The sequence below is a fragment of the Monodon monoceros genome, unplaced genomic scaffold (assembly GCF_005190385.1).
Source record: "Monodon monoceros isolate NGI ecotype Baffin Bay Population unplaced genomic scaffold, NGI_Narwhal_1 Super_Scaffold_5, whole genome shotgun sequence".
Classification (NCBI taxonomy): domain Eukaryota; kingdom Metazoa; phylum Chordata; class Mammalia; order Artiodactyla; family Monodontidae; genus Monodon; species Monodon monoceros.
The window spans coordinates 99,451,450-99,464,085 of NW_021703782.1; the positions used below are offsets into that span (position 1 = coordinate 99,451,450).

The 12,636-nt window shown below is 38.3% G+C and overlaps 1 protein-coding gene across 4 annotated transcripts in view; it reads right to left on the bottom strand.

Annotated features, from left to right (window-relative positions):
- CDK5RAP2 (CDK5 regulatory subunit associated protein 2) overlaps positions 1-12,636 on the bottom strand; it is a 184,586-nt gene that overhangs the window by 152,328 nt on the left and 19,622 nt on the right. For all 4 annotated transcript variants that reach the window (XM_029203584.1, XM_029203581.1, XM_029203583.1 and 1 more), the window contains one exon: positions 35-145. In XM_029203584.1, the coding sequence (XP_029059417.1) occupies positions 35-145 (111 nt within the window). The remainder of the gene's footprint in view (positions 1-34; positions 146-12,636) is intronic.

The window sequence follows — 12,636 nt, forward strand, 5'->3', positions numbered from 1 at the left end:
CACTGGGAATGGCGGCAAGAAGCAGGGCACTCACAGTTTTGTAGACGTGTTCAGTGGGGCCATCCAATTCCTGCTGCATCCTTTCCTCGAGGAAATAGATGCGGAGCTTTAGGTTAAAGTTTTCTTTCTTCAATTCAGTGATTTGCTAGAAAATAAGAACAGATGGTCATCAAAAGTAAGATCTAAGGGACAATACCTGCATGAATCCCCATAGCTTCCAAGGCTACAAATGGAGTAAAAGCTTACCTTTGCTATAACTGTACTAACCCAGAAGTAAGGGCCAAACTCAGGACCATCTGAGCACTGAAATGAATGATGACTGAGTGGAGAGAGAATTCATGACTCCACACTGACAGTGAGTAAACAGGAAAAGAAAGAAAAGGAAAGGAAAAGGGGAAGCTCTTCTTTACAAAAGAAATCCAGTTAATAAATGTAGAAGAATAACAGGAAGAGAAAATCACCCTTATACAACTGCTATGGTAATGACTGACTCAGGCAGGAATCTTCAATGCGTAAAGCATCAGGTGAAAGAACACTGGAAGACACGATATTCCCACTGTCTCGAGACATCACCCCACAGATGGCTTGTTATTTACAAAAGGAGAGTATCTTCACAGTTTAGAAACCTACTAGACACCACCCTAATCGAGAGAATATATTTAATACCACCTCCTGGTGGAACAAAATGACATCTCGTGCCTCCTGAACTAAATCACTGAAAGCAAGCAATTGCGTTTAAAATGTTAAAACACCTACAATCTTTTTGTTTTTTCTTTTTGCACCTCACCATTTGCAGGATCTTAGTTCCCCGATCAGGGGTCAAACCCAGGCCCGGCAGTGAAAGCACCGAGTCCTAACCACTGGACCACCAGGGAACTCCCAAAATGCCTAAAACCTTTAACTTGCGTCTAATCAAGAGTTGTCAATCAGACAAATCCAAATTGAAAGACATTCTACAAACAACGGGGCTGGACTCTCAAAAATTTTAATGACAATCTTAAGGCAAAAATGGCTGGGGGACTCTTCTAAATAAGTGGAAGTAACAGAGGCCTCACTACTAAGTACAGTGAAATCATACAGTGAACCTTGAAATTGTTTTAAGCTCTATGGAGATAACTGGGGGAATGTGAATAACAATTTTATATAAGGTAAGAGTATTATGATTTTGTAGGAGAATATCCTAAGTAAGAGATACGTGCTGAAGTACTTAAGGGTGCTGTCACATGCCTGCAACTAGCTCTCTAATAAGTGGGGAGGGAGGGAAAAAAAAGAGATATAGCAGATGTAGCAAAATATTAATTGATAAATCTAGATGAAGAATATATGGTTGTTTGTTGTACTATTTTGCAACTTTTCCATAAGTTTAAGATTTGTTAAAATTAAAAGTTGGAAATTAAAAAAAAACAGATTAAGAAAACTAGTATTTACCAAGACCCGACTATGTAAGAGACACTGAGCTTAGGTAATTTAACTACAGTATCTGCACCCTTAAAACAACTCCGAGAGCAGATTACCCCCGCTATACACATGATCAAAAATCACATAACCAGTGGAAAAGCTGAGATTCATATCCTGCTCTGTCTGGCTCTAGTGACTATGATGTGTCAAGTAAACCTCACTGCCTATAGAGAACACCTGATTTATTTGTTTGTAACATCCAGCAAGCTTTCTGAAGCAGGTTAACCTAACTCCAAGAACAGAAATTAGCATACACACTAAAGCTACTTATATGTTCACTTTATTTTTTTTTGCGTTACGCGGGCCTGTCACTGTTGTGGCCTCTCCCGTTGCGGGGTACAGGCTCCGGACGCGCAGGCTCAGCGGCCATGGCTCACGGGCCCAGCCGCTCCGCGGCATGTGGGATCTTCCCGGACCGGGGCACGAACCTGCGTCCCCTGCATCGGCAGGCAGACTCTCAACCACTGCGCCACCAGGGAAGCCCTATGTTCACTTTTTTGATAATTTATTGAACCGTTCTCACGTGATTTAAACGTGCTCCTACATGTACGTTACAGTTCATTTTTCACATTTTTGAAAGTCAACAGTCCATAGTTATAAGTAAATTATGATATGGCCACTCAACAGAATCTTATGGAGCCACTAAAAAGAATAAGAGATCACTCTGTGTACTCAAAGGAAGTTATCAAGACACACTGTTAAACAAAAACACTATGGTATAGAATATTACATGTGGCAGGCTACCATTTTAAAAAGTAAGGGGAAGATATGCTTACTTGCTTGATATAAATGGTATGTATCTGGAAGTATATGCTATATAACCTTTTTACCTTTTGAATTTTTTTAGTATAAATTTCCTAACAAAAAATAACTTAAAAATAATATTAGATGAAGGCATCCTTTTTAAAGACTATTTGAACTGTGAAGAGACTGCTGCTGATGTTTTATTAAACCCAGTGTGTCTGCCCAGGCCATAACTCATGCATCTGTTGTTCCCCTTCCATTCTCCAAGTCACTACTCCAGCTCAGTGCTCAAAGGCAAAGCAGAAAGATCAGGGGCTTTGGAGACAACACTAAGTTCAATCCTAACTCTTCTCATAGAGTAACCCTAGATTTGTTACCTTTCAGAGCCTCAGTTTCTTCACTTATAATATAGAGATAATACGCTTTTGTCAGTACTAAATGAAATAAAATACAGTATAGAGGATGCCTAAGACAGGGTCAACAAAATGCACAAAGAATGAAGAATAAATTATATGATTTGATTATATCAAAATGTAAGACTTCTAACTACAAAAAGACTCATAAACATGGTTTAAAGTCCAGTGATTAAGATGTTGGCAAAATACCAAGACATAGGGTGAACTGTCTTGAAATGAATGGCAAAATAAAGTCTCAGCAGAGAAACAGAAAACGTAGAAAAGAACCAAATAAAAATTTTAGAAACGGAAAATACAAAAACCAAATAAAAATGGACTGGATGGGCTCAACAAATGGTGATGACAGAATACTCAGTGAACTTGAAGACAGATCAACAAAAATTATCCAATATGAAAACAGGGGGGAAAAAACTTAGAAAAGAAAAAATTAAGAGAGCCTCAGGGACCTCTGAGCCGATACCAAAAGGTCTTTCATCAGAGTCCCAGAAAAATAGGAGAAAATTAGGAGAGTGTAGTATAAAAAAAAAATTGAAGAAATACAACTTAGAACTTTCCAACTTTTGAAAAAGGCATAAAACATAAAGACTAAAGAGGCTTATCAAACACCAAACAGGATAAGTTCAAAGAAATTCACACCTAGCAACCACTGAAAAATAAAGACAAAAAACATAAAACAAAAACAAACAAACAAAAACTCTTGAAAGCAACCAGAGAAAAATGACACATTTATGAGGAACAAAGATTCAAATAACAGCAGATTTCTCAGTCAAAACCATAGAGGCCAGAGGGCAGTGGAACAATATTATTAAAATGCTGAAAGAAACTGTCATGCTAGAATTCTTAAGCAGTGAAGGTAAAATGAAGACATTCTCAAATGAAGGAGAACCAAGTGAATCCACTGCCAAAAGATCTGCTCTAAAAGAAATGCTAAAGGAAGTTCTTCAGACCAAAGGGAAATGATACTACAGAGAAAGGTGGAAACTTCAGAAATGAAGGAAGAAGGAAGAGAGAAGGAAGGAAGAGAAAAGCAAATGGTAGTAAATCAACTATACTTCAATTTTTAAAAAATGATAAATATCTAGATAACTATCTAGAAGAACAGTAGAAATGAAAACACCTCAAGTTCTTTAAAACATTTATGACAGTAAAGCAAAAGTTAAAACATAGTCTGGTGGTATTTTCAATGTTTTTGGATATAAAATATACTGGGGATAGGTGTGGCAACGTTTTTACATTTCACTTATGGTGAAATGAAAAGTTCCTATAATCTCTAAAGCAACCACTAAAAATTCTTTAATGTTTTAAAATAAACTATACAAAGAGATATGTTCAAAAACTCAATAGATAAATTTAGATGAAACAGTAAAATAATTCTAATAATCCAAAAGAAGATTTAAAAGGGGAAACAGAAGAATCAAAAACAGAAGAAGCAGGGCTTCCCTGGTGGCGCGGTGGTTGCGAGTCCGCCTGGCGATGCAGGGGACACGGGTTCGTGCCCCAGTCCGGGAAAATCCCACATGCCACGGAGCGGCTGGCCCCGTGAGCCATGGCCGCTGAGCCTGCGCGTCCGGAGCCTGTGCTCCGCAATGGGAGAGGCCACAACAGTGAGAGGCCCGCGTACCTCAAAAAAAAACAGAAGAAACAACAGAAAACAAGTAAGAAAATGGTGGGCCTAAATTAAAATGCATTGATATATGTTAAATGTAAATGATATACACAACAATTAAAATACAGAGGTTATGAGAATGGATAAAAAACCCAAAGCTGTATTCAAGAAACCCACTTCAAATATAATGATAGAGGTAGATTAAAAATAAAAGTTAGAAAAAGATGTACCATGCAAACACTAATTAAAAGAAAGCTGGAATGGTTATTCATATCTGAGAAAAGTATTCAGGCATAAAAGGGACATTACATAATAATGAAAAATAACAATCCTAATTGTGTATGTACCTAACATTACAGCCTCAAATTCATGAAGCAAAAACTGATAGAATTGAAAGGAGAAATGAACAAATCCACAATTATTGTTTGAGACATCAATACTCATCTCTCAAAGAAAAAACAGACCAAAAAAATAAAACAAAATATAAAAATGCTGAGCAACACCATCAACCAACTAGATCTGATTTACACTTATAAAATACTCTAGGGATTCCCCTGGTGGCTCAGTGGTTAAGAATCCACCTGCCAACGCAGGGGACACAGGTTCAAGCCCTGGTCCAGGAAGATCCCACATGCTGCGGAGCAACTAAGCCCGTGCGCCACAACTACTGAGCCTGTGCTCCAGAGCGCATGAGCCACAGCTACTGAGCCCATGTGCCACAACTACTGAAGCCCACGTGCCTACAGCCCGTGCTCCACAACGAGAAGCCACCACAATGAGAAGCCCACGCACCGCAACGAAGAGTAGCCCCCACTCACCGCAACTAGAGAAAGCCCGTGCGCAGCGACAAAGACCCAACACAGCCAAAAATAAATAAATTTATAAAAATACTCTACCCAACAACTCAACTGAACATGGAACAGTTCCCAAGATATCCTGGCTCATAAAACAAACCTTAACAAATTTAAAAGAACTAAAATCAAACTATATTCCCTGACCATAATGGACATAAACTAGAAATCAATAACAGAAAGAAAACTGGAAAATTCCCAAGTACTTAGAAATTAAATAGCACATTTCTAAACAATCCATGGGTAAAAGAGAAAAATCAAAAGATATTTTGAATAAATGAAAATGAAAATAAATCAAAATTTGTAGGATGCAGTTAGAGTAATATTTAGAGGGAAATTTATATTATTAAATGCTTTGGAAAAGAAGAAATATATACCTATTATATATAAAGTAGATAACTAATAAGGACATACTGTATAGCACAGGGAACTCTACTCAATACTCTGTATTCCTATATGGGAAAAGAATCTAAAAGAGTGGATATATGTATATGTATAACTTTGCTGTACAGCGGAAACTAACCCAACATTGTAAATCAACTATACTCCAATAAAAATTTTTTTAAAAAGGAAGAAATATCTCAAATCAATAATCTAAGCTTCTATTTTAAGAAACCATGAAGAGAGCAAAATAAACCCAAAGCAAAAAGAATGAAGGATATAATAAACATAAAGCAGAAATCAATGAAATGGAAAAGAGAAAAACAATAGAGAAAAATCAATTTAAAAAGGAGATATGGGGATATATGTATATGTAGAGCTGATTCATTTTGTTATAAAGCAGAAACTAACACACCACTGCAAAGCAATTATACTCCAATAAAGATGTTTAAAAAAAAAAAGATAGCTCTTTTCAAATGATCAATGAAACTCATACCTCTAGCAAGACTGGCAAAGAAAAAAAAAAAAAAAAAAAGAGAAAACATAAATTACCAATATCAAGAATGAAAGAGGAGTTATCATTACAGATCCCACAGTAATTAAAAGGATAATATGAAAATAACGCATACAAATCTATGCGTGTAAATTGGAGAACTCAGATGAAATAACACAATTCCTTCAAAGGTACAAATTATCAAAATTCACCAAAGAAGAAATAAGAGAAACTGAATAGTCCTATAGCTACTTAAAAACTTAAATCTGTAATAAAAAACTTTCCAAAAAAGAAAATTCCAAATCAAGATGATTTCAGTAGCAATTTCCACCAAATACCTAAATTTCTACCAATTTTACACAATCTCTTCCAGAAAAATAGAAGATGAGGGAACTTTCCCACTTCATTTTGTCAGGGCAGCGTTACCCTCATAAAATGAGACCAAAATATTACAAGAAAACTACAGACTAAATCCTTCAGGAATGATAGACACAAAATCCTCAACTAAATTTTTACGAGTTGGGAAAACATATTAACACATCATGAGTGGGATTTATCCCAGGAATGTAAGGTTACTTCAGTATTCCAAAGTCAATCCATGTAATCCACCAAACTAAAAGACTAAAGAAGAAAAAATACATACGATCACATCAACAGAGGCTGGAAAAAGCATTTGACACTCAACAGCCTCTCAGGATAAAAATTCAGCAAACTAGGAATTAAAGGAAACTTCCTTTATCTGCTAAAGGATGTCTACAAAAAAACACACATCTACAAAAAACATATTTACTTAAAGATGAAGAATTGAATGTTATTCCCCTAACATCAAGAATAAGGAAAGGATATCGGCTCTCACAGTTCCTATTCAACACTGTATCTGAAGTCCCAGACAGCGCAGTAAGGCAAGGGAAGAAAACAAAAGGCATCCAGATTGGAAAGGAAGAAATAAAACAATCTTTATTTGCATATAATGGCCATACATATTAAAAAATCCCAAGGAATCTACAAAAACAGCTCCCAGAATTCATTGAGTTTAGCAAAGTCAACTTGCAGATATCAATCATATTTCAATATACTAGCAATGAACAATCAGAAACTGAAAATTTTTTAAATACCATTTACAATATCTCCAAAAAATGAAATTTTTAAGTATAAACCTAATAAGACATTATATATGCTTAAGAGCACAAAATGCTGATGAAATCAAGACCCTAAATAAGTGAGGAGACTTACTTACCAAATTCATGGATTGGAAACCTCAATATAATAAAGTTGTCAATTCTCTCCAAATTGATCTATAGATTTAACACAATCCCAATCAAAAGCCCAAGAGTTCTTATAGATAAAGACATGCTGATTATGAAATTTATTTGGAACGGTAAAAGAGTTAGGTGAGTGAAAACAATTTTGAAAAAGAATCCAGTGAAACAATACAGAAATAGACCCATACAACTATGGCCAATTGATTTTTGACAAAGGTGCAACGACAATTCAATAAAGGATAGTGTTTTCATTTTCAACACATGACATCGGAACAATCAAACATCTATCTACAAAAAAATGAACCCTGATCTATCATACTTTAAACAAGCATTAAGTCAAATTAGATCACAGATCTAAATGTAAAACGTAAAATTGTACCTGTAAGGCCAACTGGCCCGAGGCAGGGGAACACAATCAGATTCACAGGTTGCATCAGACCGAAATTCTCCGGACCACCCAGTTCCAGAAACTGCCCTGGAGACATTCCGGACCACCCAGTTCCAGGAACTGACCTGGGGACTCTGAACCCAGCCCAGCCTTCCCGCCTTTCGAGGGGCGGGACTAACGGTCCCCCAGGATACCCGAAAAGACCACCAAATAAGGAATACCCTGCGCCCTCCCAGATTCACCACACCCCTTTCCCTTCTTCCCCTATAAAATCTTGCCCAACCCTCGCCCGGGTGCGACTTCTCTGGCCCCCTTTCTCTCGGACCAGTGAACCTCGCCCGGGAGCGCTCCCTAATAAAGCTCACTTGAAGCTTTCCTCTGTTTCATGGTGCCGTTTGTTAAGATCCGACCTTACAGTACCTTTTAGAAGAACACACAGGGAAAAATCTTCGGGACCTACAGCGAGGCAGAGTTCTTAGCTATAACATGATCCATAAAAAACTTTTTTTTAAATCAATAAACTGAGCTTCATCAAAATCTAAATAAAACGTTTGCTTTGGAAAGCACAGTGTTAAGAGAATGAAAAGACAAGCTACACACTGAGAGAAAACATTTGCAAATCACAAATCCAAGACAGGAACTGCATCTAGAATACATAAATAACTCCCAAGATGTAATTGTTAGAAAACAACTGAATTAAAAGAAAAACAAAAAACAGGCAAAAGATTTGAAAAGAAACTTCACAGGAGAAGATATACAGATGACAAATAAGCACAAGAAAAGATCTTTAACATCTTCAGCCATTAGGAAAGAGCAAATTAAAACTACAGTGAGATACCACTACACAGCTATTAGAATGACTAAAAAAATTTTTTTAATTGACAGTACCAAATGCTGATAAAGATGTGGAACAAATGGAATTCTCATACTCTGCTGATGGGAACGCAAAATGGCACAATCACTCTGGATGACAGTTTGGCGGTTTCTTACCAAAAAAAAAAAACTACACTTACCATATGACTCAGCAATTCCAGTCCTAGGTATTTTCCCTAGAGAAACAAAAACCTATGTCCACACAAAAAAAACTTACACAGGAATGTTTACTGCAGCTTTATTAATAACCACCAAAACATGGAAAGAACCTGAATGTTCTTCAAAGGGTGAATGAATAAAGTGTACATCCATATGATGGAAAAATATTCAACTACAGTGATAAACGACAACATGAATGAATTTCAAAGATATTATGGTGAGGAAAAGAAGCTAGCCTCAAAGATTACATACTGTATGCTTCCATTTATATCATATCTGGAAAAAGCAAAATTATAGGGACTAAGAACAGAGGATTAGCTGCCAGAGGTCTGGGGTGAACAGTCTGACCACAAAGAGGCAACACATGGGCATTTTTTGGCATTACGGAACATTCTGATTGTGGTTGACAGTCACATGAGCCTAAAACCGTATACACATATACCAAAACAATTAAAAATAAATATATATATATTTTTTCGATTATGACGAAAGTTACAAGGGACTATACATATGTCAAAACTCAGCCAACATTTAGGGCTTCCCTGGTGGTGCAGTGGTTGAGAGTCCGACTGCCGATGCAGGGGACGCGGGTTTGTGCCCCAGTCCGGGAAGATCCCACGTACCGCGGCTGGGCCCGTGAGCCATGGCCGCTGAGCCTGCGCGTCCAGAGCCTGTGCTCCGCAACGGGAGAGGCCACAACAGTGAGAGGCCCGCGTACCACAAAAAAAATAATAAAATAAATAAAAAATTTAAAAAATTAAACGGGTGAGTTTTATTTCATGTAAATTATATCTCAATAAAGTTGATTTTAAAATAAGTAAAATAAAATATAGCAAAATATTAATAGCCATACTTGAATGCCAATACATCACCATAAACATACGTTCATTGGCATTTTTCTTCAGCATTTTTAAAAATAATTGGTAATAGTATATAATACTCTTTCTAATAAACTTTTTAATACTTTTATGACTGATAAAAGAAAGTGATTAACATATTCTACATTAAGTATATTTCAAACTCTCTGCCCCTGGCCCCTTGTTAACACTTAAGATTTCAATTTTGTGGCTAAGAAGAACAGCGCAAGAAACAATTGGTAGGTTCATTAAAGCCTCCTTTTAAATGTTTTAAGGAAACAGCACATAAAACATTCATTCAAACAAAAAAGTCTACCCCGCCAGATGCTTCCTATAAAGAGAAACCTTATTCTATTACTCGGCTACCAATAAATTATTTATGGAGTGGGCTTAGAATGCCCACATTGTGCGCACTGCTAGAATTCTTAGCAACACTTGAAAGAATATTTGTCCTATTTATAGGTAAAGAAGTTGTTTTGTTTTTTTTTTAATGAGAGGAAGGTAAATAAGCCTTCAGAAGGTCACTGCAAATGCCAGACAAGCCCAAATGAATACAATGAAATACAGGCAACATCTTTTCTGCAACAACGTCAGCCTCATTTCTCTGCTTAATACCACTGCCCTCATGAAGTTTCCTCTGACTACCCCATCAGGCTGTACTGGGGTCCTTCTAAATGTTGCCACACACCCTCTAATTTCTTTATTATGGCAACTATCACACTGCATTGTACCAGTTGGGTTATTTGCCTTTCTACCCAATCCATCTCTAAGAGATGGGGAACCATATCTTTGTGTGTATTCTAGTCTAAAACATAAGAGATGGTCGCTAAATACCCAATGGCCGGATGAATGGACACATTTAAGAATTTCCTGAAGGCAAAGTGAGGCAAGGAGAGACCCATAGGCTTCAGAGTCAGACAAATCTGGTTAACATCACTCCATTGCTTTTTTTCTATCACTCTTGGAATAAAGCTTCCTGCCGTGGCCCCAGGGTTGTGTGATCTGGCTCCGCTATCGGCCTCGGGTAGAGCCCTCACCCTCACCGCAATGCTCCAGCCTCCCTGGCCTCCCTTCCGGTCCTCACATAAGCCACCCTGTCTGCCTGCACAGCTCTTCCTGCAGCACTTCCCAGGGTGGCTCAGTCTCAGCCTTTCCATCTCAGCTCAAATGTCAACACCTCAGAGACGCCCTTCCTAGCCACCTGCTCTAAAGCAGACCTGTCTCCACCACCTCCACCAAGTTACTCTCTAACACAGACCTCTTGTCTTCTTGCTAGAGGTTGTCACAATCTGTATTCATACTATTTATTTACACGTGCGTTATTTACTATCATGCTTGTCATATGAATATAATCCACTTCTAGAGGGCAGGGACCTTATTATCTATCTGCTCATGGCTATTTCCCCTGAGGTTTTAGCACAGTGTCTGGAAAACAGCAGACATTTGTTGAATTTGTTGACATTCAACATTTGTTGAACGAATGAATAAATTAATGAATGAATACAGTCCAGACTACCTTACTAGCCATATGACCTTAGTCAAGTTCATTTTTCTGTGTGCCTCAGTTCCTTTATCTATAAAAATGGGATTATAATAATGCCTGTTTCAGAGAGCTATTATAAGGATTAAAGGAAATTAATTGGGGTGTTTAGTATTGTGCCTGGCACAGCATAAGAACTTAAAATATTAATATTCTTTTCATTTGTACTTTTCATCTGTACTTGAAACAAGTTCAAGAAATGAAAAAAAAAAAAAATTGAGTTGGAAACACTGGAAACAGCTTACCATACAGCAGTTATAAATACCTCAAAATATAAAACCCACCAAATATGACAGAAACTCAATGCTCAAAAGTAAGCTAGGGACTTCCCTGGTGGCGCAGTGGTTAAGAATCCGCCTGCCAATGAAGGAGACAAGGGTTTGAACCCTGGTCCGGGAAGATCCCACATGCCGCGGAGCAACTCAGCCCGTGCGCCACAACTACTGAGCCTGCGCTCTAGAGCCCGTGAGCCACAACTACTGAGCCCGCATGCCACAACTACTGAAGCCTGCGTGCCTAGAGCCCATGCTCCACAACAAGAGAAGCCACCACAAGGAGAAGCCCGTGCACCACAACGAAGAGTAGCCCCCGCTCCCTGCAACTAGAGAAAGCCCGTGTGCAGTAACGAAGACCCAACACAGCCAAAAATAAATAAATAAATAAAATAATAAATTAAAAAAATAAAAATAGTACTTTAAAAAAAAAAAAAGTAAGCTAACGCAAGACTGTACCCGCCACATTCCGGCTCCTGCAACTCAAGTGTGACTGTGGAGCTGCAACATCTGAAATGGGAACCATCCCAACTTGATCATGGGGTGGAGCTTTCAGAAGCTGGAGCAGCCGCAGCTCAGCAGCGGGACAGACCCTGAAGGAGCTACTAGTTGGTCATTATGGCTTCCTCCCATTCCCACTTCCAACCCCACCCCCTATCAAAGGCCTTCCTAGCCCACAGCACATCAAAAAGGGAAGAAAAACAAAAGCCAACAACATAAAAAAGAATCAGGACAACTCCAACCAACTGAACTCTCAGCGAGGTGCCTAACTCTGGCAATCAGTTTCAATGGCTTGCAAGAGCCTGGGCCTCCAAAGCTGAAGCTCACCCACCAGATCACCTTTCAATTCAAGGCACAAGGAATAAGAGCAAGGGCCCTGGGGTCAGCAGAATAGGAAACGGATGAACTCCCAATGCTGTCACTTGTAAGCCGCGTAACCTTGGGAAAACTAACACCTTTGAGTCACTGTTGGCTCATCTATAAAATGAGGATAAAAATCAATTACCTCACAGGGGTGTTGTGACAACTAAATGAGCTAAAGTACCTGGCAGAGCCTGGCACGGAGCAAGCAGAAAACACAGGATAGCTTTCAAAAGGAATCCAGTTCTCACTAAGCCCTCAATACGCAGATCTTCGGGCCACTGTCAATTTTTTATCCTCTTTGAAAGTCCAAAAACTGTTAGACCATTCACCTAGACAACACAAAAACCATGAAATCTTGCTGCCCAGAGTTCATCTCCGGTAAACAATACCGCATGTAAGGCAATTCTGCCAGCAGCAACTAAGTGAGGTTAGTACAATGAGGAAGACACTTTGGAATTAGTTTCTGATTCCA